Source organism: Pezoporus occidentalis, unplaced genomic scaffold, assembly GCF_034315485.1.
Source record: "Pezoporus occidentalis ecotype Australia unplaced genomic scaffold, CSIRO_AGI_Poc_V1 ctg296, whole genome shotgun sequence".
NCBI classification, from domain to species: domain Eukaryota; kingdom Metazoa; phylum Chordata; class Aves; order Psittaciformes; family Psittacidae; genus Pezoporus; species Pezoporus occidentalis.
Window position 1 is genome coordinate 402,393 of NW_026914896.1, and position 26,041 is coordinate 428,433.

The following is a 26,041-nucleotide window of genomic DNA, read 5'->3' on the forward strand; positions in this document are numbered from 1 at the left end:
GTTGATGAACTTAGTTGCTAATTAGTTACTAACTACTGATGAGTTAGGCTATCTTGACTGGAAGCTTGTAGCGTTGCTTGCTAGTAACTGGGAAAAACAAGCATGAGAATATTTGTAATGAGGAGTGTGGGTAAATAATTTTCTTTTAACACCAGTATCTTTTATCCCAGCGTGGATAAGGCTGTAGTTACCAGCACAGATTATTTTTAAGGGTCAGACCCTTCCATATGTGTCTGGGGTAGGTATCCCATGAAAGGGCTGTGCTTATGCTTGTATTCTCAGAACACTGTAAACTTCTGCTGTAAACTGATTAGTACTGCTTTGTAATTGGATAGGGTGTAGGCTTCTTGCATCAAGTGGAGGGTGTCTGAGAGGCAGAGTAAGATCAAACAGCCTAATAGCACCAAGACTATGTTTCCAAGAATTAATCTTGTAAGACAGGAAGGAATATTGTCGTGGGGTTGTGGCAGGCATGCAAGTATGGATGAATTCTCTTTTCTCTGCCATTTGTGGGTTTTGGTAGCCTCAGCTTATTCCGTGTACAAGCAAGTCCTGTGCTCAGGTTTTAGTTTTTTTGCAAATGTGTGGGTATCATTTTTCTCTGAATGGAGTAAAAGATAATCCAGTTCCCAAACTGACCATATGGATGCTACAGATTTCAGCATGGCTGCTGGAGCACTGCACTGGAGCTATTGGAGTCACAGCATGCATCAGTGGTCTTTAGTCACAGATACTTACGTGTGGTGATCCTACTATTTAGAAAGTGGGTGACCTTTTGGATGAGGCTTTGCAGGAAAGCAACACGACTTGTTTCTGTAGAGAGTTCAAAATAACAAGGTGCTGTTTGCCTGCTGGCATACACATGAGTACCTATTTTGTATTATCTGTTTCTCTAGCATTCAGCAACTGTTCTTAAACTCCAGGACCTTAAAAAGGAAGGGTGAAGCTGAAAAATAAGTTCTCCATATATCACCAGAATGTAGATACCAAAACAGTCTAAGTAGAAAGTGATGTCTCACAGTAGAAAATTTGCTGTGTCTTGAAGTTCTCTTTTTCTTTTTCTTGATGTATTACCCGTTTCTACAAATCTCCATAGCCATAGATGCAGCAGCACTCTTGCAAGAGCTCTTACTATCCATCTGCTACTCAGTTTTTCTTGTTGCTGAACTTAGACTGCTTTGTTGTTTTTTTTTTCCCCCCTCCCTGTTGTGTTGGGAGCATTTTCTTCATCCACACTCCAGTTGTTGCTAAAAGCATATTGTTGATATACTATAGGTCTTGTCTCTGCCCTGGTATGTCACTATGAGTGATTGCTTATCTGTCACACAAATTTCTTCTGAATTAATCTTAATTTCCCCCCAGTTCCTCTCTTGGTCCTGATAGGCAATACTGCATGATGTTAGAGCTGTTTAAGGGTTGGTTTTAGTGACATAATTGTACAAGTTTCCTCTGACTTTCTTGCAAGATCCAGCTTTCTCTGTCCCAGATCCCTTGCTTGTATTCTCATCTTGCATCTGTCTCATTAGTGTCTTGACCTTGAATTCCTCTTGACCTGTGGTAGTCTGAAGTGGTTCTTCCTGACTGCTACTCTTACCCTGTATGCCTTCAAACTTAATATAAATGGTTACAGTTAATTAGACACAAGCTGGAATTTCAAGGATGTTCATTCATGTACTAAGCTTAGCTGAATTGCACTCGTTCTGCTTTTACCAGAAGTATAAAGGGTACCTTAAATATCCGTGCTGCACTGTAGATGAATCAACCTGCTTTGCACCCTTTGGTGGCTTTTTCAGGAGGTATTTTGGCAAACGGAGGATTCTGGCTTTATCTGGATGTCATATTAGTCATTGACATGGCAACTAGCTGGAACTAGTTGGTAGAAATATCAATGCTAGCTTTCCCATCAGTGTTGTACTTTCTCTCATATATCCATCTGGCCTGAAAGATGCTTTTTTTAAGCATCTGTGTATTAATGACTACCAAGAGCAATGATTCTGTAGATAGTTCTTGTCTAGCCATGTCTAGCTAGCTTTAAGTTACCATAGCAAGGAGGTGCCTTCCTGATTATCTGCAGGAGATGGGGGACTGTGTGTGAAGTGACATGCTCTTCTGTAGCTGTTTCATTAAGGCCATATTGGGAGCGTAAGTGGTACCTCACACAAGGGAACTTGAGATGTGGTACAAACAACAGTAGTACTTCACAATCACTGAAGGCCACAGCAGTTGAGTGTCTTGTCCTTGTGACTACAGCAGCAGTGCATCTGATCTGCTTTTTTTTTTAAAGCAGAGGTTTAGTGTAAGAGCTGTTTTTCTGCCTGGTGTTGTGCAGCTGTTACACATAATATTTGCAGGAGTTGATGCTGTGGCACATTTGGGATGGTGGCTGCTGCTTTCACACCCTCCCCAGCCCAGGCAAGAGTGCTTTGTACTGTGAGAAGTAGCAGCTCAACACTCTGCAGGCCTCAGTGATCTGCCTCTGTGTTTTGATTTTTGATTTAAGGTGGGTGTCTGTGTTTCAAAGTCATTTAATGAATTAAACATATCATTTGAACTGGGTTCCCTTTCCTTGGTAAGCCAAAGCTCAAACTGAGACTTTAGCACTTCAGTAATATTGTAGAATTTGGGGGGAGATGGGGAGGGGTGTTGTCTTGTTTTGAAAAACTAAATGTGAGATCTGAGCTAGGATTCGTCTGTCTTAAATTTTCATCCCTTGCAATGAAGTTTACTGGCAACCAAATCATTGCTGCTTATGAGTAAAGCTACACTGATTTTAATGCTGTGAGCTCCAAATCAGCCAAAACACAAGACAGGAAGGAAAAGAGGTAGACAATGACAGTATGTTGAACACCTCTTGAATTTGGCTTCTCACTAGCAAAAACCACCCAAAACCCATTACTGTAGCAACAATAGCCTTAGGAGCAAGGATTGGTATGTGTCAGCTAATGCACTTGTTTTAGCTTTAAACTTGATCTTGAAGCAGCCTATGATAATGGAGCTGACAGGCACATCATTATGCAGTAGTGTGAAAATACGCTTTTGTGTGTCTAAACGTAGGCTTCTCATTAGTGAATAGCTTCTGTGACAGTGCTGGTCCCTGCAGTGAACTGGAGGATACTGGGCAGGCAAGCAGTTTGCATACAGGCTTGTACAGGATTATAGATACTTTGCAGGTGGGTTATACACAGGGGCTATGCGTAATATTGTTGTATTAGTATAGGATTATAATTTAGACCAATACAATGCTGATCGTGCCTCCACTCTGGGAGATGGTGCTGCTGTAATTAGCTCTTTGGTGGCAAATGGTATAGCTCAGCAGACTTGCTTAGTATTGTTGGGCAAGTGTTACCTGTGTCTGTCTAGGTTTACTGACTGTGACCAGCTCCAGACAGGAAGGTTTACGGTCAGTGATGCAGAAGCTGAAAAATAACTAGCATGGCTGCATAAGTGCTTAGGAGGCTTCTCTGTGGCAGCCAGCTTAGAGAAGATTCCTAGGTGCTGTCATTCAGCTTCTAGAAACCTATATCCCTTGTTTAAATAAATCCTTGTTTAAATAAATGCTGGTATGCCAGCTTGAGAGGTCTTGCCTGCCATGCTGAGAAAGGCAAAGTTGTGTAACACTGCAGCACAGTGCTATGGTTTACACTTACAGTGCTATAAATATTCCTTTCTCCTTGCTGCTTATGAAAGAGGTGACTGCATGAAGACCTGCCCTGTGTTTTTAGAAGAACATGTGACAAGCTGTCCCTTGAAGAGAGCTTTCCTCTTGCATCCAGACTTGCTTGCATATGAAGAGAGTCAAGACGATTCGCTGACTCATGAATGGTGCTTGTTTAAAGAAGTGTCTAAAAATACTTAAAACAGGCTGAAGGAAAGGGTGTTCACATTGATCTAGCTTGGGCATCTCTTCAGTCAGCAGATGCAAATTATATGGCTTGCTTCACTGAACGATAAAGCAATCTGCTGTGTTTTGGTAAGTATGCAAATGGAGGAATGAATAGGTGAGTTCGTAGAAACTTCATCAACCCTGAGGCAAAATGCAGCAAAACTGGGATATGCTTTGGTCATGTGTACTTGAATTTGAACTGACTAAACTGTAGGTTTACTAGATAATCTTTAAGGTCCTTTCCAGCCCTAACCATCCTAGAAAAATTACCAGGATAAGTCTGAAGTACGTCATACTGTTTCATGGTGAGCCATTCCACAGACATACATGTGTGTAAATCTGCTTCAATAAAATTAATTACTTAAGTTGTGAAAGCTCAAAATATGAGATTGAGCAGGATGCTGAAGATGCTGTCGGCTAATTCTGAACAAAAGAGACAATCTTCTGGACTCTGAAGCCTGGCAAGTGGAGGCAGGTGCCCAGAATGTCAACTCTGTACACACTTAACTGGAGGACTTCCACATGTACTGCCAGAGATGCCAGTAATGTAGCAGAATACTTTGAATAAGCAGCCTTAAATATTCGTGCGACTGCTCCAGCATATTAATTTTATCAGTAGAAAGAGTTGGAAAATCACTTTTTCCGAAGCGGACACAAACTGTTTCTAGAACAGCTATACTTGTGTTAGAGCTTTCCTCGTTCAGGTACCAGCATCCTCAAGCTATACCTGCAGTAGGGATATTTCAAGTGCCAGCTTCTCCTCTAACGCAGAGACTTCACAAGAGATGTATGATTTGGAGTAAACTTTGGGTGCAGTATCTCCAAGTATCTTTGACTCCTTCAGTAAGTATTACACATTATAGGGAGACTTAAGTTTCACACATTTGGAGTCATTCTTCCTATTTTGTCCAAATGGGGAAGTGAGTGTGTTTGAACAGATATAAATAAAATCTGAGTCATCTGTTTCTGCCCGGAAGATAGTCACACAGACTAGCTTCTCTGCATAACACAAACCCAGCAAGCCTCTTTTCAAGCCATACAACTCACATACAGTCTGCTTGCAACCAGTGTCAGACCCAAGAGCACAGTCTCAACACAAGACCTTCATTGATGTCAGAAATCTCATCACATCTGGCCTGTTACAGTCTTTTAATATATTCAGTCTTTCTTTTTTTTCTGTTAAAATCAGACTTGTCCTGCAGTCAAGACTGAACTGGGGGCAGAATCGACTAATAGTTCCGCTTGGGAATTCCTGGGAAAATACAGAAACTTAAGGATGATGTCAGCTTTCTCACATAGGAATCTGAAATTACTTTAGTGCTTGTATCCTGTGGTCAAAGCTCAGTAAGGCTGTTGGGCTGGCAGCTTGCCTTGCAGAGGAGGACCAAGTAGTTCTGCTTGCTGTTAGGTCTTACATAGCTGCTGGTAGTTGCCTTTTCTGTGATGAGGTGGCAGACAAATGCAAATTCTGAGTGAAAACAGGTTATAGAAGAAATACTTTAATAGCTGTTTCCAAACCCATAATCTCTTACTGGATGCTACGTCTGCAGTTGTTGCAATGATGGTGTTTTCTGTATCATTGTTTAAAGTCAAACTGACAATAAAAGTAATAGAAGTGGGCCTGGTGGTTGTTAGCCTAATGTAGGTGAGTGCTCCTGTAATCTGTTCCGTCGCCTGAGCTCCAAAGACATTGACCTGCAGTTTGGGGAAAAAAAAATTACCGAAATAACAGTTGAGTCTTAGGGGCTTTAGGAGTTCAGAAGTCTTGCCTAGTCTGTAAATGCTCTTGCTTTGCCACTATCAGCCTGAGCCATAGAGCTGAGCAGAAGAAACCTCTCTATCAAACCATGGGCACTGCAGTGCTGACTTGTGAGAGATGGGCATGTGGCCTGCACTCAGTAGTGAAACCAGGGAGGGGAACAGCTTTAGGAGTCTGCTGGCCAAGGGAAACTTCTTATTTAGCTTCCAGCCTGTCCCCAGCAGGCTCTCAGTGCGAGAGCTGCCTGGTCTGAAGCTGGATCAGGATCATGGACAGTGTTGCTAGCCAGACCAAAGTGGTTGTTGCATGGTTTAGACTGAACAGCAAAATTAGCTGGGCTATAACATGGACTGTCCTGCAGTAAAACGCACTGCAAGGATGAAATAGTTTCTCTAGCTGCTGAACTGCTTGAGATCCTAAACATAGCTGACTTGTGCAGGGTAACTCAGTCTGCAGATGAGTAGCAGCTGCCATGAGCAGTTATTGTCATAAAGGCTAGAACCTCCAGACTGAGCCTGTTGTCAAGGTATCCCTGTTATCAAGGGGAGACAATATTAAACACACAAAAAAATCCTTTTGTTTCTTTTGAGTAATTTTAGAAGATGGTTTGGTTTCCAGGCACTGCTTGTTCTAATGTCATTGTTCAGAGCAGTTTTATTTATTTGAATCCCTTGAGAGATGGTCTAGGCAGCAGGCGTGTGAATGTACAAGATCACAGGAGCTTGGATATAAACCAGCTTAACGGGCTCTAGTGAATTCCCCCTGTACCATTCAGCTCAATTATGGCTTCATGTCTGAAGTCATGTTGTTAGTCCTGATTTCAGATCTGAGGAGCAAGTGACTTAATACGTGGGTGAAAGCCCTTTCTTTAAAGGTATAATTGTAACTTCTGCCATCATATTGCAGCCTCTCTGTTTTGGTCTGGGTTGGGTGATTTAATGACAGTCCCAGCTTTATGAACATAGCATGGATGGATAAATAGTCAATAACAATTTACTGTTAAAAGAAGTATGAACTAGGTTTCCTTTTACCAAAACTAGAGGAGTCTTCCATTGGAAATGACTGCTTTTAGTAATAACCCATATAACTAAATTAGGAATTGTATACAAGATACATTTTACTGTGAAACAAGAATGGGCTCCTGCCTGTCAAACCAGTCTCTGATTGTGTAAGTTAACCTCGCTTTGCCCTACAGACTTGAAGCTTCTAAACAAGCAAGAATATAGAGCCACATCTCCTTTCTGTGAGATCTAGTTCACTCCTCATATTCTGGTCTTTGTGATTGATATTCCCTATGAAACAGTGGAGGTAATACAGAATGTAGGGGGTTTGCTGCTGTTAGTGTTCATATAGTTGTTGCATCAGGAAGGGGATTTTTCAGGGCTTGGAAGACTTAATTGACCTGGTCACTCAGTTTCTGACTTGGATCAATGATGTGGTCCTAGTTCTCTAAAAGCACAACAGATGTTAATACACATTGATATGTTGCTGCTGGGAAATCAAGCCAGAACTGGGCCTAAAATACCAGGATAGTGCCCAGCTCTGCCACAAGAAATTACTGATGTCTTAAGTCATAATATCTGGAGCTGAAATAGAAATGTTGGTCGTACATTTATTTCTATCTTGTCAAATAGTTGACAACATGATGTGGCTAGCTTTAATGCTGCTTTACAGGTTCTGAAGCTGAATGATAACTGAGGTGCTTTAAACCTCACTGATGTGAGAAACAGGCTGCTGGTACTTACAGCTGATCTCTACTGAACATGTTTTCCGGGACATAGTATTAATACTTGTGCACTAATCCAGGCTTAAAGTAGAGGAGGAGAATCCATTAGATGAATTGTATAAATGCTTGATGCGCTAGAAGCCATAAAGGGCATTTTGTGGGATTAGATATTAACACTTAACCCAGTAGTGGTCTGTAGTTCCTGTTGTTGGCTTTCTTGCATGTTAAATGTATGGTGTCGTTAGCAGCATGCTGGCAGGAGGCATTCATTAGGCATGCAGTTACAGGAAGGGATGATGTGCGCAGCAAGGAGCCTGGTTATGCCTGTTACAAAGAAAAACGAGGAGGCCTTGTGCTGTCTGCAAATGCTGTGACTCTCACTGCGGCAGGGTGGGTGATCTGTAGAAGATCTTGGTGGTACTTGCATGTGGAATCAGTAGGAGCTTGTCTGTGGGCTGGCTGTAGCACATAATTACCAGAAAAAACACAAAATAGTTTAAAAATGCAAATGTTCCCTTGGGATCTGATCTCAGATAGGCTTGCAAAGGGTGCTTAATTTCACTGATGCTGCCTTTTCATAGGGCTTACATTAAGCTGGTGATGTTTTAAAATAAAAATTACCTTTAACTGGCACTTCCAGAAACGCCAAGCAGCTGCATTTTCTGTTTGCTACAGTAAAAGCAGATGGTGCTCCCCAAATCAGGTCAGTTGTGACGCTGGTGGCTTTCCAGGAAACGTGTGGTCTAACCCCATGGCCTTTCTGCAGTGTGCAGATAGGATGGATTCACCATTTTTAACCTTGCTGCCTAAAAATACAGGATTTGTCATCTTGAGAGAAATAGAAGAAATCAGTGTCAGACTACAGAGGTGTTGTATGGAGCTAGGCTAGAATAAATACCAAGTTTCTAGACAGCTGAAGCTAGGTGGGAGTCCTGCCTGCATTAGTGCTCCCCACTGAGAGTGAGATGATATTAATATAATATTAGTCATGGAATCAGCTAGGTTGGAAAAGATCTTTAAGATCATAAAGTCCAACCATTACCCCAGCACTGCCAAGCCCACCATTTAAACCATATCCCCAAGTGCCACATCTGCATGTCTTTTAAATACCTCCAAGGGATGGTGACTCGACCACTGCCCTGGGCCTAAGTAGCCTTTCAGTGAAGAAATTTTCCCAAATATCCAATCTAAACCTCCTGTGCACAACCTGAGGCTATTTCCTTTGTCCTGCCACTTTTTATTTGGAGAAGAGACTGCCCCCCACCTCATTATAACCTCCTTTCAGGCAGTTGTAGAGAGTGATAAAGTCCCTCTGAGCCTTCTCTTCTCCATACTAAACACCCCCAGGTCCTTCAGCCGTTCCCCATCACACTTGTGCTCCAGACCCTTCACCAGCTCCTTTTCCCTTCTTCGGCCCCACTCCAGCCCCTCAATGTCTCTCTTGTAGTGAGGGGCCCAGAACTGAACACAGGATTCTAGGTGCAGCCCCATCAGTGCCCAGTGCAGGGGGATGCTCACAGTCCTGGCCCTGCTGCCACACTATCGCTGGTACAGGCCAGGATGCTGTTGGCTTCTTGGCTTCCTGGGCACAAGCTGCTCATGTTCAGCTCCATCAGTCATCACCTGTAGGTCTTTTTCCGTGAGCAGCTTTCCAGCCACTCTTCCCCAAGCCTGGAGTGTTGCATGGGGTTGTTGTGGCCCAAGTGCAGGACCCAGGTGTAAGTGTAGGGTTAATGCGTAGGCATGATCTCCATAAATAATGTCACTGTAGTAATTATTCACAGAAACTGAATCGGGAATTAAGTCAGTGGCTGGTATAAACATTAGGTTTGTATTTTCAGTCAAATAATGTAGTACCTAGTAAAACTTTATTTTTCTAGTATACATAAATTTCACCATGGCATTATCTTATCTAAATAAAAGAAAAACCTGAAGTGTAGTCACTAATGAGGATGCATGAAGCAAGGCAACAAAATAGGAAACAAAGTGATCGTGCTGGTTGCAGTACTCTTAAAATATGTGTCGTGGTATAGCTTAGAGGTTGAAGTTCTCGTGCAGTAGTGTAAACGCCTGTAAGGGCTGAAAATTCTGCCAGGCTACTCTATTCAGTGTAACATCAAAGGAGTTTATTCTTCTTTCATGGACTGTAAGTCTGCCTAGTTCATAAATGGATGATGGGGGAAATGGGTTGATGATTGTGGTCACCACCTTCTTGGCTGTTGACTGTGTTTGGTGGTGTCAAAGAGCCATGATGAGCCGGCAGCAAAAATCAGCACACAGAAACAGGATTATTTCTGTTCAGTTTAAGCTCAGCTAGAGTTGTCAATCACATGGTGAATGCTGTAATGGTTGTGTACTTGTAGGTCGGGAGTTGAGCTGCGTCATTAGTCCTACTAAATTAGTTTGGCTGTAACTGAGCTAACAAGCTGCCCTAAAACTCTGCCACTGTTTGGAACCTAGCAGCCTGGCTGAACTTACCAGAAATAAGCTCAGATGGCTGATATGCCTTACATCAGTGAAACTGTGGGGAGGAAACCTTCCCGTGAGCTCTGTTTAAAAATAAGTTTATTGCCTAATTCAGTCTTTTTGTCTCTTAACATGTTTAGAATTGGGCTTTTAGTGGAAAAAAAATGACCTGGAGTCATGGCTGTTGAGGCTTCTTTCAAGTAGTCTTGCAGCTTGTCTTGGAAATTCTTGGCTTGCTTAACCCACTCAGAAACTCAAATAGCATTCAGTGAGAGTAGAGTGGGTTTACATAATTTCCCATGATTTCTCTTACAGAAGAGATGCAAAGTAATTCTATAGGACCTGTTTGTAATGCCCTGAAAAAGTGTTTGGTTTCATTTTCCAAATTCTGGATGGTCTCAGTGTAGGGACTTGAAAGTGATGTATGTTTGGGTTTCTGTTTGGAGAAAATCCCCGCCCACCCTACTTTGGTGGCTTTTGGCTCTGAAATCGGGTTTGTGGAGAAGCTGCTCTTGCTTTACACTCCAGTACAGCATCTCAATATACTAAACTCAGGCTAGTAGGAAATGGCTTATTGACAAGAAATGTGACTGATTTCTCTAAATACGCAAGAGGTTACACGCAGACTTGGCTCTTGGCTGCTTCCACGTAAGAAGAAAAGATTTAATTTCTCTACAGTTGCACTTTCTGTCCCCAAAGATCAAGAGGCATCCTTCACGTCAGCTTTATTTAATTCTGTAATGATTGTTATTGCAGGCAGATAGCCCTTTTCCATTGAACAGTTGCAGCTGCAAAACAGGATTTGGAAGTTTGAAACTGTCTTCTGGAATGTACAGCTTCTGCATGAGTCTGCATCACACAGAGACCATAACTGGTGCTCCGGGCTCAGCTTTTGCAGTGGTCTTACTGAGGTGAAACTCTCAGGGTTAGAGAGCTTGAGAGCAGGGGGTTTTTACTGAGAGGAATGAGGTCTGTACCCTCAGCTCCTTGGCCACATGTGGGATACAAACATGACAATGCTGGTACACTACTGTCAGTATGCTTTTTTGATCACCTAGAAACTATACCTGTGTAGAAGACAGAAAGGTTCTGCCAAGAAGTCATCATGTAGCTAGCTCAGCCTGAGTTTTGTTGTCTCTTGCATTTTTAATCTCAGTCCTTGGGCTGTTTTATGTCTTAGATCTCACAAAACTGCACGTAAGCACAAGAATGGGTTTTCCTGGGAAAATCCCAGGGATCAGTAGGAGTCTGCAGCTACATGATGCAACTGCTTGAGCTGGAGTGAGTCTACCCTGCCTTTGGTAAACTTCTGTTCTGCCCCCTGTGCAGGGTAGCATGTTGTAGAGCCAGGCATGTCCTTATTGCAGCAACTGCTCTCTTCTGAGGCAGTGTGGTAACAAGAGACATCCTCTTCTGGGAGGACTGCCATTCATGTAACTGACCTTACTTAGGCTGTGGGCTAGGATTGTTTAAGCAGATCATAAATCTTGTGGTTTTGAGTATGCCATGGCAAATGACTGCAGGGTGAAGACTCAGTGGTGCTGTTACATACCCACATATAGTCAGTATCATGAGCAGGCATGTACAGAAAGTAAAGCCACATGAGCTGCTGAATTTGTTTCATAAAGATGAACAGAAGACCTTTCTTTTCTTGGCTACCTGGCCATCTGGCTCCATAGAACTTAGTTTGCATGCAAAGGCATATACTGATCTACAAGTGAAACTGTAGCCAGGTGGCTCCAGTAATCCTCTTTGTTTGGTTGCCTGTGTCCGGGAATAAAACTTCCCATGGCTGTTGAACAGGGGTGGTGCACCCCTGGTCCAGGTGGCATGGTTGGATGTTTAAGTGGAAGAGGTTGGCCTGGGGTTCTCCTCTCATCACATGCACCTTGCTTTTGGGATCTCTTATTCTCAGTCATGTGTGAGCCTAGCTGTGGTGCAGGGGCCAGGAGATGCCTCTCTGGAGATCCTACACTAGACTGCTAGTGGGATTTTCTTGGAAGGCTGAGCAATGCCAAGGGAAGGGTTTGTGCTCCACAGTGCAACAAGCAGCATGCAAGTCCCCCTTAGTCCAGATTCAGACCCTTTTTTCTGCTGTCTGGCTTTTCTGGCTACTGTGAATGGCAGAATGGCACAGAGAAGTTAATACCCAGTGCTGGTATCTCTGCAGTCTTCCCACAACTAACTTTGTCTTGCCCTACAGCTGGCTGCTGACCACTGGAAGGTGATGTTTGCTCGTCAATATTTGGTTCATCAGTTTGGTAGCTGTGATTTATTAAACAGAGGTGGTATTCAGACTTTGGAAATGCTTGTGGTGGCATAAAATGTAGTATTGGGACTGTGGGTAGATGGACCAGCTTAACTTTCACACAAGAAAGGCAAAAAAAAACCCAAAAACAAACACCCCTTTGCAGTGGCAAATATAAAACAGGTCTGTTCACCTTGGCAGACACTTTTAGCCTGCTTCTGAACCCATAAAGACAGCAGTAGTATCTTGAGTAGCAGCTTTTCAAATCCATTTAACCCTGTTTAACAATTGTTGAACAGATCCTCTTGAATTATGATGTGGTGGGTGTTCTTTGGCTTGTTTTCTGAGCATTAACCAGCCCAGGTCAGTCCATTTAGGTTTTTCATGTTCAGTTAGTGTTTTGATAGTAAGAAATAAATGTAGTTATACTGTGGGGTCATATGAACACTGTTCATAAAGTGAGCAATTTAATGGCCTTAACTGAAGTTTGGATTTTTCCAAGTTTTCACTGTAATTGTTGCTTGTTTATCTTTCTTTCTTTATTTATTTATTTACTTGTTCTGTTTCTTAACTAGAATATTTTGCTTTTTTCAGGCTCACATTAAATTTCCAATTGACTATCCATACTCACCACCTACCTTCAGATTCCTGACCAAAATGTGGCACCCCAACATTTATGAGGTAAGGTGGTTTTTAAGCAACTTTTTCTCAGGCATGTGAGAAGGCTTTCTTACTTCCTTAAGCTTTTGGAAGTATTGAAGGTACTAAATGTCTCTAGCCATAACTGAAGTGGTTAACGTCAACTAAAGCTGATGTTATGTCAGCCTTGTGGCTGGGCAGTTAAATCTAAATGTTGTAAGGAATGCTGTTCTTGGAAGTGGGGATGGAGCCGTTCTCATACATGCAGGAGGCAGCCCCAGCTGAAGTGCCATGTCATCAGCATTGGTAATTTTATGGGTTCTTAAGTGAGTCATCTGGCAGTCTCCTGACTTCAGTTTTGGACTTGGCATGTAGCCAAGTGTGGATGGTGTTTCTCTTTAAGGCTCTATTTCAGTTACATGAGAGTTGATATTTAAATAAAGATAACTTTGAGACCTGCAGATCCATCCTGTGGATGTTGATTGTGAACCCAGAAATTCTCATGCAGGAGGTGAGTGGGAAATGGTTACCAAACTGGTATGTAAAAAATGAGTCTTGGAAAGGACCTCTTCTAGTTCTGGTGGGAAAGATAAAAAATTGGCTCTAGAAACAACTGAAGGTAGGAGGAGAAACTCACCCAAAACTTGCTGGGTGTATTTTGGGGTTACTCTTCAAATACTCCAGCTCTTGTCTTTGTACTTTGTATTCATGGCAGTGTTTCTTTGAGCTGAGGGAATCTGAAGCAGCTTGCAGACTGTTTTGGAAACAACATTTGAGCAACAAAGATGAAGCACTGGGATAACTCCAAATGAAACAGAGACTAAATCAGCAAAGGGCTTGAGGTTTGAGGGTTTTTCAGGAGGGGGGGAAAATCCTTTTCAGTGTAAGGAAGATTAAAGAAAGTGGCAGTTGACAGAACCTGCTGGTGGGACTAGATGGAGAGGTTGGGGCTGATGTTCCAGTTCTCAGCAATGAGACTTGAGAAAGAAACTCGAGTGTCTTCCCCATCTCCAGTTTAATTAGGTCATCTAGCTGAATTCTGGTAAAACCGCATTGACCACACTGATCCCTAAAACTCTGTGCTGATCTCATCGGGCCTCATGACACTTTTACCCTTCCAGACTCTATTATAGTGCTGTTCTGCTTGAACTTCCAAACACGTAATGTTGGTTGATGCAAGAGAGAAACTTCTCACATCCTTGCTTCTGTTTCGGCTTCCATATTGCCAAATAGTTGCTTGTCCACATGCTGCTGACCTAATTGCTTGAGAAACTTCCCCAAGTGCTGTGATGTTTTGTTCTGGCCACCAGCACTGTATTATGCCAGGAGATGGATAAAGGAAAAAACTCCATAAATTCATGGAAACCAGTAAAACCAGCATAGGCTGTGAACATACTCTTGACATTAGTAAGGTTACCTTCACCTTAAAATTACATTAAAGAGTATCTTTAGATTGCACAAGCCCGCTGAAGTCACAAAAAGGAAACTGCCTTGTTAGGGCAAACTGTTCCAGCAACATAAGTGCAAGCTTGGTTATTCAACAGCTCCAGGTAATATGTTACTGTGTGTAATTGTGTTCCTGACAAAAGCCTGCTTCAAAATGATCAGAGCTTGCTAGGTTAGCGTACCCGGCAGGGTTAGTGAGCTACTGAAATCTGGATACCGATCACAAGCTTCCAACACTGAAGAAGGATATTATTTAGCTATAAAACAAATGTCACTGTTTGTTCAAGGCAAGTTGAAATGTTTGGGAGACCCTTCATGGGAGCTGCTGTTATCTGTAGGTGTGATCACCGGCTCAGGCTCAAAGGCACTGATGCTATCCCTGTGAGCAGTACTAATTTGTGCTCTGGCTCCTGTGTAGTGTTGAGTAGTGTTGGAGGGTTGTCAGGATGTAGCTGAGACTAGATGCATGGGGACCTGTTGCCTGCAATCTTGAACAGAACTGATCCTCTGTCATCAGCCTGTGCCTTGGATGAAGGTGACAGGGGCAGCATGAGTGCTGCCTCTGCTGAGGCTGTGCCACCTGAAGGTGTGGGGCTGCCTCTAGGAACTTTTAAGTCATCCCACCAGCCAGGAAGCCAGAGGTGCCAACATTTGCTGACTGCCCTTGGGTCCTTTCTGCACATTCACCCCATCCTCACATAAGGCATTGGGATCTCATGAGTCCCTGGAGTCAACTTTAGTGGAGAGTATCAGCTGTGGTGAAAACTGCAATAGCACTCCTATAAAGTAATTGTGTCAGGGTGACTTTGCTTATGGAGAATTGGTTTTACAGGCTTCCTAAAGTGTTTATAAATGGTAGCTTATGAAGCTTTAAATCTATATTTGGTCTATGACACTGGTGAGTAAAACACAGATTGAGGATTGTGGCTGTGTGACTTCCATATGCTGACAGAATATTCTTCCTCTTACATGCTGGAAGGCATTTTCAGTGAAACCTTCAGAGAGCATCTCCTGCTTTTTTCTCCTGCTATTTCAAGCAGCTGTGTCCTAGAGGAGCAGTGTAAGCCTGCCCTGCACTGTCTGTTCAACCTTATTGTGTCCTGGGAGGACCATTGTTTTGATACCTGAGCTAGTATAGAGAGTGCTGAACCCTTCAATTCAAAAATTCCTGTAGCTAACTTGATACCACTGGGAGCAAGAAAACTTTTTAACCCTGCTTTGGGTCTCCTGTGACTAAAGTTCATGTCTGTCACTCAGACACTTAAGACCAATTTAGTTTTGTGTGATTTTATTACTGTTTTTCTTGCTCTGCTACATTCTTTAAACCTTTTGACTTGAGATTGCTTTGTACCAATTTGCAGACTAACCCTGCTTAGCAAGGGAAACTTTTGAGTGTATAGATAGAATAAACCCAGGAAGAATTGAGAACCATTTCCAGTTCTTGCACATTTTCACTGGTACATGGGGTGTTCCTATCAACAAAGTTAAACTGCTCAGAACACAGAGTGGTGGAGTTGTCATCGGACCTCTGCCTCAAACCAGGTGGTTCTCAACTTCTGTTTCTGTTTTGCAGAATGGAGATGTATGTATTTCAATTCTTCACCCACCTGTAGATGATCCACAAAGTGGAGAGCTGCCATCCGAGAGGTGGAACCCTACCCAAAATGTCAGGTAACTGTGAATCGCATGTACAACAGTGACCTCAAAGGCCTATCGTCTCTCTCCAAGACTAAGGCTTGTACTGGGATGTGTTCAGAAGAGAATTTGGGGATTTTAGGGCTTGATTCAAATGGAAACCAGACTTACTAAGCTATCTGAAGGTACTGGAGTGCAGTGTGTCTTGATACTGGGCTAACAGTGTGGAGCCTTCTGTCCTGTTCACAGGATTTCATGCTCTTCAAGCAGTTCTCCAGTATCCTAGCCTTTCCAAGTCTGTGTTATCCTACACTTACAGATTTCAAATTCCTCCAAGATAACAGTAGTGGAAAAGAGTATTGAGACCCAGTAGAAGTAACTTTGTGCATAAATCTGCCTACTAGGCGTAAATTTGCCTTGCAGTATTTGTCTCCTGCCCTGCAGTGTGGTATCTTGAACAGTTAGCCAGGTAGTTTTCTTCCTGTCAAAAAGAAATGAAGGATCACTAAGTGCCAGAGACATTCAAAGCTAACTTCTCCATGCTTTGATAACCAGCTGAATTTAATTCTCATTGTCTTTATGACACTGCCATAAAGAACTGACTAGGTGGCAAGCCTCAACTGATAGTTAGGGGACAGCTCTGGGCATTGATTACTTACATTGCACACACAGTTTGAACATTTCTTTATATACAACCCGAAAGATTGACATGCAACTTCTTACAGTGCTAGTTCAGACTTCTACTCTCCATTACCATGTTGCAGTCTTTTGGTGCTTACTTCATTGGAACATGTAGGGCTTAAGGGTGACATCTGGGGAGCAAACATTTCTCAGATCGAATGACTAGCGGAAATAAGCCTTGTTCTTAACTGCTACCCTGCTACCAGCATCACCTGTCGGGCTGAGTGCTGATAGCAACAAATCCTGCTGGGCTCCCATCTGGCTTTGCACAGCTCCAGTGTTAGACAGGAGGCAGCAGGGCTGAATGTGTGGAAGGGGAACATGCTTGTAACAAGCTGCCTGTGTCACTGAGGGCTTCTCTTCAGCTGCTTAGTGTTGTAAATCCTGCTGAGTATTGACCGTTTAATGCAGATGACTGTGGTTGAAGTGTCTGGCAGGGGAACATCATCCTTCAGCTTTGAGAGCACCTTTGCTTCCACCTCTGTGATGTTAAGCATGCTCATTAATTTCTTTAAACACAGTTGATACGGACTTTGCCCATCACTCAGAGCTAGATGAGACAGGCGTAAGTAAATATGGCAAACATCCAGCAAGATGTAAAGGAATGCAGCCATGACCTGTGACAGAGAATACTGCTTTTCTTGCATCCTGAAGCCAGTAAAGCTGAGGAATTGGTGGCAGGATTTAGAGTTGAGGCTCTCTGTTCCTTTTATTTGCCCTTCCTCATATGTCTTCTGTCTTCCCTCTGGCCTTTGAGGTGCACAGGCCAGAACTGAGCATACTCTTCACGATGTTGGTACATCTGTATCTTGTCAGGATAGGTGATGTCCTGTCTCACTATTGCCTTGTTTCCTGAGGATGCCCATTTTGCCTTTTTTTGGCTGTCTGAGATATGGATGGTTCCTGCAACCGACTCAGTGCACTAACACAACTGTCAGTACAGCCTAAGCCAAAACTGCTTTATACGGGAGAGAAAAAACATGCCCGGACAAATCTATACCTACCTCTAGAGGTGGCTCTGAGAGGCTACAACATAGGTAGTAGCTGGAACAAAAGAACATCCTTTTCCAGCAAGATATGTTACGGGATGTACTCGGGAGGACCAGTCTGTGCTGGTTTTGATGAAATTCAGTATCTGTTTTCAACAAAATTCATCTGTGTCTAAGCCTTTTGTTGATACATGGAGAGGAAAAAAACATGTAACAGGTCTGTTTCCATGAGCCTCTACCATCTGGAGGCAGCAGCCAGCAAAGGGGTGTAGAGGGACTCACTCTGAGGACAACAGCTCTGTAAACACTTAAAAGAGCTTGCTGTTCCCCAGAATGGGGTGGGGGATGCAAGAAAGCAGGAGGCAGGCTTGAAATCCCCACTTGTCATGCAGTCAGCTTTCATGAAATAACATGCTAGAATAGCCTCACCTGAGAGATTCCTGACAGTATTGCAGAGGGTCGGCCTGTATCCAGTCCACCTGATGCTGAGGATGTTTTCAGCTGAACTTTTTTGTGGTTTTGGTCCTGTCAGATCCTAACAAGATCCCTTCCCATTACTGTACCTTGTTCACCTTTTACCCACAATAGCAGCTCTATGTTCAGCTCTTAAGGTATCACAGTGATGAAGCGGATCTAATGTGCTGGTAAGGGATGAGGAATACAGTGTATAATAAATAGTTGCCTTGGTGTATTTAATTAGGGTTGCAGTGACTTTGGAGTCTGGGGCACTGCAGTGAAAACTGGCTTCTCCTCAGTTTGTTGGTGGAAGGTGTGGTAGAGCAGATGCTAAATCCAGATAGGAATTCCTGCCCTTAGTCTTCCCTAGACTTCTCTTGCTTTACAGTAAATCTGCTACAATGGTGCTTGAGCTTACATGGTGCCTTTACAGCCTGTTTGCTAAGAATCGAAGGATTTTAAATGAACTCTTGAGACAAAGTAGAAGATGGTTTCAATTCTGCCCATCGTTCCAGTCTGACCAGTTTTTTTCCAGAGCTGCTGTTTTCTTTTCCTACTGAATTATATTATTTGGAAAGTAAATTGTTTAAGACTCTCCTGATAGCTGTGCTGAACAGCCTGGCCAGACACAAGTGTCTAGTTTCAAAACCTTTCAAAAAACTCAGCATCCAAATGACCAAGCATTTCCTGGATATATGATCTGGTAGATCTGCTCAGCACATGCTGCTCTGAATGTGCCACTAAATCCATGCAAGTACAGGAGAGCCTCTAGTCTCTTTTAATCAAGTGCTGTAAAGCAGAACTGTAGTTCAAGACTTATTCCTTGTCTCTTGTTCTTCTGTTCTATTTAATTTGAGAGCTGTTGACAGCAGAACCACTTTGGACATGATGAAGCTGTTGTGGTGGTAGCTACAGCCAGATAGATGGGTGTGCAGAGCCACGTGATGGGACTCACGGAGTTTTGTGCTGGTTGTGGCAATGTGTGAGGAGCAAAGGGTTGAATCTCTGAAGTGCAAAAGGCTGTAGGAAATGCATGAGAAGGGTCTGGGTGAGGGAGGTGATGTTTGCCCCAGTAAATACCAGCAGGGCAGTCAGCAGCTCTGTGTTGCTCTAGACATGGAGGGAGGCAGTCTGCCTGCCAAGGGTTGTGTGAATGACTTCTTCTGGCTTTGAGTACCTGCAGCTGAATCCTGCTGGGCCCTGGGCAGCTTGCCTAGATATTGAAAAACAACTGCACAGTCTTTCCCTTGCTGTGCTCGAGTGCTGTTACAGCATCCTTAGGGGCTGGCCATCCATGGTGGTGTGGACAAGCTGACCTCTGGTCTGATCCTGACTTTGCCTGCTTCCCTGCCACAGGCACAGACATGGTGGTTTGTAGTCAGATGAGATCAGAGAATCACAGAAGCGCATACAGGTCCAACCCCTGCCATGAGCAGGGACACCTTCCACTAGAGCAGGTTGTGCCAAGCCCCATCCAACCTGGCCTCGAGCACTGCCGGGGATGGGGCAGCCACAGCTTCTCTGGGCAACCTGTGCCAGCGCCTCAGCACCCTCACAGGGAAGAACTTCTTCCTGATGTCTAATCTCAGTCTCCCCTCTGCCAGTTTAAAGCCATTCCCCCTTGTCCTGTCACCACATGCCAGTGTAAAAAGTCCCTCTCCAAGTTTCTTGTAGGCCCCCTTTAGGTACTGAAAGGCTGCTGTAAGATCCTTGAAGTTTGTGTTGTGTCACTGTTCCTATGCCAATAGCCAGGGTCTGAAATTCCTGAGTATCTACTCTCACTTCAGATATTATCCTTAAATTATCCTTAGCTTAAGATAAGACTTAAAATGAGTTCCTGACCTAGAGAAGTTGTCAGCATCCAGAACCAGTGAATGTGTTAGCTCTGACTGCTGTTGTGGTTACCTTTTTCAGGACTATCTTACTGAGTGTAATCTCTTTGCTTAATGAGCCCAATACATTCTCTCCTGCCAACGTGGATGCATCAGTCATGTTCAGGAAATGGAGGGACAGTAAAGGAAAAGACAAGGAGTACGCTGAAATCATAAGGTAAGCTTTGTCATTGTTTGATGCCACCAGCCTCTGGTTTTGAATGCTGTAAACCAGGCTGCTTGCAGAATTTGCTGAAACCAGCTTCTCACTGTGGTTGTTTCTTTGGAAATGAATTGTCATCGTATTCCAAGTCCATGCTTTGGTCCCTCCAGGATTCCCAGCACACAGGAGCAGCGTAAACTTCTGGAGCAGAAGGACTGGGCTGATCAGTCTAAATTCTTTTTTCATGCTAATCTGGCACGATGCTCTGTAAAACCTATTGGCTGCTTGTAAATCCCAGTTGAAGTCCCTACTTGCCTTTGAGCACTGCCTGCATCCTACTAAGTGTGTGCTTAATGCCCTCATGAATCATAATCTTGTCCCTCCCATTTGAAGGCGTATCAGTGGGATTTGGCAAGCGCTTGCAAAGCTGGGTTTGATTAGCTGGAAGCACTGCTCAGTCTTGACTGTCCTTTGCTGAGAAGTTCATGGTTCATCAGGTGCTGTAAGGAAATCATGTAAACTTGATTCAGGTTGCTGAGCAGTAGATGGGCAGCCCATACTGCAGTGGGACTGGGGCAAGAGCACATCTGCTCTGACTTCACTAGCTGAATGAGCAGGGTATACCCCTGCCTGGAGTTTTGCAGGGCAGTCAGTGTGCTGAGAGCCTCACTAGGAGGTTATCTTTGCCTCCAGTGCCCTTGGCTTCAGCAGAGCTGGATGTAATCCATCAGCAGGGGGTGGGAGACCGTATGGGGTGAAGGCACAGGCTGCTACCTGCTCCTCACCTTGATGGTCCCCCATAGCCCAAGTGCTGTGGCCCAAGCCAGAGCCTTTTCCTAGGGCAAGAGGGAACACTTGTCTTCTGCCAGCCCCAGCAGCAGCTCAGGGTGCAGCCACGTGCTCTGAATGCTGTTACCGGGAGCTCAGAGCTGGGAGATGGCTGTGGGGATCACAGTTTGGAGCATGCTGGGGTAGAGTCATCAGTGGTGGAGTCAATAAATCATCATGGGAAATCCCTGACCATCCCTTTCATAGCAGATGTGATGCAATTTGCTCTGAGCTCTGGCAGAGGTCTCTGCTGCGGTGTCCTGTAGGATAACTGATTTTGTGTGTTGCTGGGCACGTGTGTGCTGCAGACATCCCTGGAGCACTCCCAAACCCGTGGCTGCAGGAACTAAATCTGTTCCTGGTGCTGTTTGTGATGCTTCAGCCAAAGATCAGGTCTGCTGATGCTGAGGTGCCAGGAGGGCTGGGGCTGGCAGGGACCGAGCTGCACTGGCACACAGCCCTGCTCATTCTGTGCGTCCTTCTCGCTGCAGGAAACAGGTTTTGGCCACCAAAGCTGAGGCAGAGAAGGATGGTGTGAAGGTCCCCACTACGCTGGCAGAGTACTGCATCAAAACTAAAGTGCCTTCCAATGACAACAGTTCGGATTTGCTTTACGACGACTTGTACGATGACGACATTGACGACGAAGATGAGGAGGAGGAGGATGCCGACTGTTACGATGATGATGATTCTGGCAATGAGGAGTCGTGACCTGCTCCCCCGGTGCCCCTGTACTGCCCTGCCGACTCAGGCCAGAAGGGAGCAGCGGTAACATAGCAGCAGTCCAGCAAAAAAGTGGGGGGGGAGGGCCAAAAGAAAAAAAAACAAACTCTTGTCTCCTGCTGTCTCCCGTTGTATGGATCTGTTTGCTCCTTTTTTATGGACCTCTTAGAGACCCTCCACAGAATGTCTGAATTCTTGCATTCTTAGCCCTCTTATCACTGTATTACGATTTCTTTTTGAAAAAAAGAAAAAAAAAAAAAACCCTTTCACTTCTCTACGAAACAGCTCACAGCAAAAACAGGTTTGCTCGCCTTTAGGTTCTTGAGTTGCAGCCTTGCATTGAGATGTTTAATGTATTTAAAGCTGGAATAAACCCGCTGGAAGCTGGGTTGGTTTTTTCATTCTTTTCTGGGGGAGCTCAAGTGCTGCATTTACTGGGGAATTAAAAACAACACAAGATCCACATAAAGCAAATTGCCAAGGTTTAGCTGCTCCATTTACGATAATAGTGTGTGTACATTCGTTTAGCCTTGTGGTGGTGGCTTTTCCTTTATAAGGTGTGGGGCGGAGAGTGTAAAGCTACTGTGTCGAGCTTGATGGGATATCACTGAAAGGTACAGTATTCCTTTTCCAGCCTGCTCAACATAGGAAATAGCTGGTCCCTGGAGCCCCAGGGGGCACGATCAGCTTTGTGTCTGAAAAAGGCTTGTGAAACGAACCCTAAAATAAACACTTAACACTTCATGTCTGTACAGCTGAGCCCTGGGTTGCTATTTATTTTATGTTTTATTCTTTTTCAGACTAGGTCGGGGTTGGGAAAGCTCAGTTTAGCTATGCTGCTGAGGCCTGCTGGAGCTGCCTCTGTGAAGGGAGGAGAACAGATACACATCACACTGCCCAGCAGGTCAGCCTTCATCCTCAGCTACTTTATGGCAGGGGGGGGATACTGAAAGACTCCTGCCGCAGTGCTTGCTAGCAGCCTGTGCTTCCTGCAGCCTGTGTCCAGTGTTTGTGGTGTTTATGTAGGTCACACATTGGTAAATGCGGAGATAAAGAGCTGCCTTTGGTGCCTGCCTGGGGTGGCCAGGCTGCCCCTGTGCCTGCAGAAGCTATGGGGCACAGGGGATGGATGTGTGCCGAGCTCTCCCCTGCCTTGCTGGGGGAGAGCACGGGTGCATGTGTGCAGCCCACCGGAGAGGGGTACATGGTGCTTTCAGGCTGTAAGAGAAGGCCAGCGGCAGGGTTAGACAGGCTCTTTCGCAGCATGCTTCAGCCGGTGCACTAAGCTCAGCCTTCTGCATGTTTTTGGGATCTCTTGGCAGAGCTTAGGGGGGGATCCGGCTTGCTCGTGTCTGCAGAACCCTCTTCCCCAGTCACTCAGCACCCTCACCCCTTTGCAGCGTGCTGCTTGTGTTTGCCTGTGGTGCAGTGGCCCCAGTTCACCCTTTGCATGCTCCTCCTGTGCTGAGCCTGCACCTCCAGCATCAGGGCTGAGGTGCAAGACCCTCCATCAACACAGGTACAGAGGTGGTTTTACCCTGACAGAGCTGCAGGCTTGGGCACTTGCTTCTGCCTCCCCTTGGTGTATCTCAGGGCTTTCAATGGTACGTCACCGGGGTGCTTTGCTGGGAGTAACCTTTGTTCTGTCACCAGCTCCGTGGCTGTGTCCCGGGGGACAAGGAGGAGCGGGATGGGAGCGAGCGCCTGGATGGAGAGCAGGGGAGGGCAAGCCCTTGGGGTGATGAAGGCTGGTGGGCTCTCTGCAAGTGAGCAGGGCAGATGTGCATCCAGGACACTGCTTGGCTGGGATGTGCTGCAGCAGGGACAGCCCCTGTGGTGACACCTTGTGCTCCTGTGACCCTCTGCCTGCATGTTACCTGGGGAGGCAGCCAGACCCCTCCTGCAGCATCCCGCAAGTGTTGCCCCAGCTCATCCCGCTTCCAGCAAGGGCAAGCTCAGCCCCTCGTGTTTCTGGTGCTGGAAGAGGGGCTCCCCTGCACCAGCGATGGTGTGGGGCACCCCCAGTCCTGGGGCTGCATGGGGATAGGGACACCACCTTCCATGTTTCGGGTGCTGCTTGGAGGGTGAAGGAGCAGAGTGTGGCTGTGCTCATGGCTTGAAATGAGGATACTGCATCTTTCAGGATTCCCCTTGTACTTTTGACCGTCTTCACTGTATACTCTCCAGTGACTTGTATTTTCAAGCTTGGTGTTGTAAGATGCATTATCATGACTCTACCTTTTTTTAAACTCAAAAGCAAACTATTTTGAGCGCTCCTACATTGAACAGACTGATTTCTCTTTCCTGCTGTCCTGTGCAGTGTCATTGCTTGTTGACTTGCTGGTTTCCTTTCTTTTTAAGATACAAACTGAAGTATGAGGGTGGTTTTTTGTTTTCTTTTTTTTTTTTGGTTTGTTTTTGTTTTTTTTTTAACTATTTAAGAGATTGCAGAAAAAATGTTTACCTGATCTGTGTATTCTGGAGTTTCTATCTTGACCCTTTTCTCCTGTGTTGGCTGATTTTAGCGTTTACATTTGCAACTACAGGCCCCTTCAAATGCAGTTTTCAACCATTCTGAAACCAGCAGGGTACACTAGATTTCTAAGTAGTTTTCTTAGGTGAAAGCCCAGATGTTTTTCCTTTTTGTTTTTCTTTTTCTCTTCAGTATAATTTACCAGAAAGAATTAACTGATGCATTTTTGTGTTGTCTTCCCCTTCAGTAGTTATATTTTGTCTTTTCTGCACATCTGTCTACTAATAAAAATGTGAAATGAAAATGACCCTGGCCTGGTCCTTCACTGTTAATCGAGCTGGTTGCGTTGTGTGGGTTACATAAAAGGCTTAGATAACATCTGTTCACAGGTTCAGTATCAATGCCATGCACATAATTAGCTGGAAGGTGATAGGCAGATAAAGCTGCTGTTTGACAGATGCTTGCCTAAGCCCCAGACTAAAAGGATGAACTGATTTAGAGAAAGGCTTTCACAACAGGCCTTGGGCTTTGCTGCTGAGAAACCTAAAACCAGCACGAGGATGGTTCAGTGCCGCATGTACCTGCAGCAAGGGTGCAGGACGTGGGGCAGAGCTCCTGCTGCTATGGGGCTGAGGTGCTGGGGGAAAGGGCTGGGGCCTCATCCAGATGCTTGGCAGAGGAATCAAGGTCATCACTCCAGCCCCACAGGGAACTCCCTGGGTTCCTGTGAGCTCCATAGGGAAGAGGTTTGTTTCACAGTGCCAGGCTGCTGCATGAGAATAAAATTGGGAGGGCACATGTGTGGGAGCTGTGCTTGGCATCATGTGCAGCACAGCACCTGCTGAGTCAAATGTGGCTGTGGCCCGAGAGCTTTGGGTTCACAGCCACACTGGGGGACTGCAGGAGCCTCTATGTTGGGCAATGGGACTGAGAGGGATTGTGACCAGCTTGTTCTGGCTGCTCCATTCAGCAGACATGAGGCAGGACACGCTCTCCAGCCCAGCCTGCACTCCCCAGCTGCCCTTTTATTTGATGGCCAAGTGCCCATGAGCAACCTTGGCTCTATGATCATCCTGGGGAAGGAATGGGGCCTAGGGAAGTGCTGCAGAATTGCCCAGCAGATCCAATAGGAAATGGGAATCCAATAGGAAAACATTGTTTAGTCTGGCTTGGAAAGGAGGGGAGCCTGCCTGTGGCTGACTGCAGGGTGCAGAGCACCCCAGGGTGGGTGGGAAGGTGCCTTTGCTGCCCTGTGCTGGGGAAGAGGGAGCTGGAGGCCATCATAGCCCATGGCCACCAGGAGTGGAAGCGCTGCCCTTTCTGTACCCACAGCCATGGCCAAGGATGGACACTGCAGCTGGGGAGGGCAGGGGAGCACTGGCTGCAGTCAGCCCCTGCCAGAAGCTGCTCTGCAACAAGTCTAAGGCTCAGAGGGCTGCTGTGCACCAGCACCAACACTGAGCATTGCCTTTTGCCACTGTGTGGAACCCGGCACACAGGCAAGCACTGATGTACACCTATGAACAACCGAAATGCATGCTGCAGGCTATGGAGAATGTTTTCCAGAGCATCTCCTATGAGGCAGCAGCTGTCACAAGTGAAGGAGGTGCTGTTGCTGTCAGCCTTTGTAGGACCTGGCAGCAGGGCCCCAGCCTGCAGAAACTGTTGTGTCCTCCTTGACATTCAGGCCCCAAAGCTGGTGGCCAAGGGGTCACAGCAGCTGCTGAAGTTCAACCAGTATAAAAACTTGAGCTGGGGCAGAGTAATCCCAGTGCTGCTCATGGTGTGCTGCTCACAGGTAAGGAGAGGGCTAAGTGACACACTGACTTGGGCTCCTACAGGACCTCAGAGATGGTATGTTAAGAACAAAACATGGTTTTCATGGTAGAAACAGCTTCATTATTGTGTCTTCTTCTGGATCTTGAAACAGAACTTGGAAGTGCAAAAAAGCCCCTTCCCTGCTGCATGGACATGTACAGCTTCACCTCTACACCCTACCTCTGCTGCCTGGGGCCAGGATGCTCAGGGTGAGCTGGGCCAGGCACTGCCCCTCTG

At 45.2% G+C, this 26,041-nt stretch overlaps 1 protein-coding gene across 1 annotated transcript in view; it reads left to right on the plus strand.

Moving 5' to 3' along the window:
- The window catches only part of UBE2R2 (ubiquitin conjugating enzyme E2 R2), a 51,559-nt gene extending 27,269 nt beyond the window's left edge, over positions 1-24,290 (plus strand). Inside the window, exons 2-5 of the mRNA XM_062626664.1 lie at positions 12,677-12,763; positions 15,741-15,838; positions 19,843-19,977; positions 21,282-24,290. Coding sequence (XP_062482648.1) covers positions 12,677-12,763; positions 15,741-15,838; positions 19,843-19,977; positions 21,282-21,501 — 540 coding nt within the window. The 3' untranslated portion in view covers positions 21,502-24,290. The remainder of the gene's footprint in view (positions 1-12,676; positions 12,764-15,740; positions 15,839-19,842; positions 19,978-21,281) is intronic.
- Positions 24,291-26,041: the final 1,751 nt, after the last annotated feature.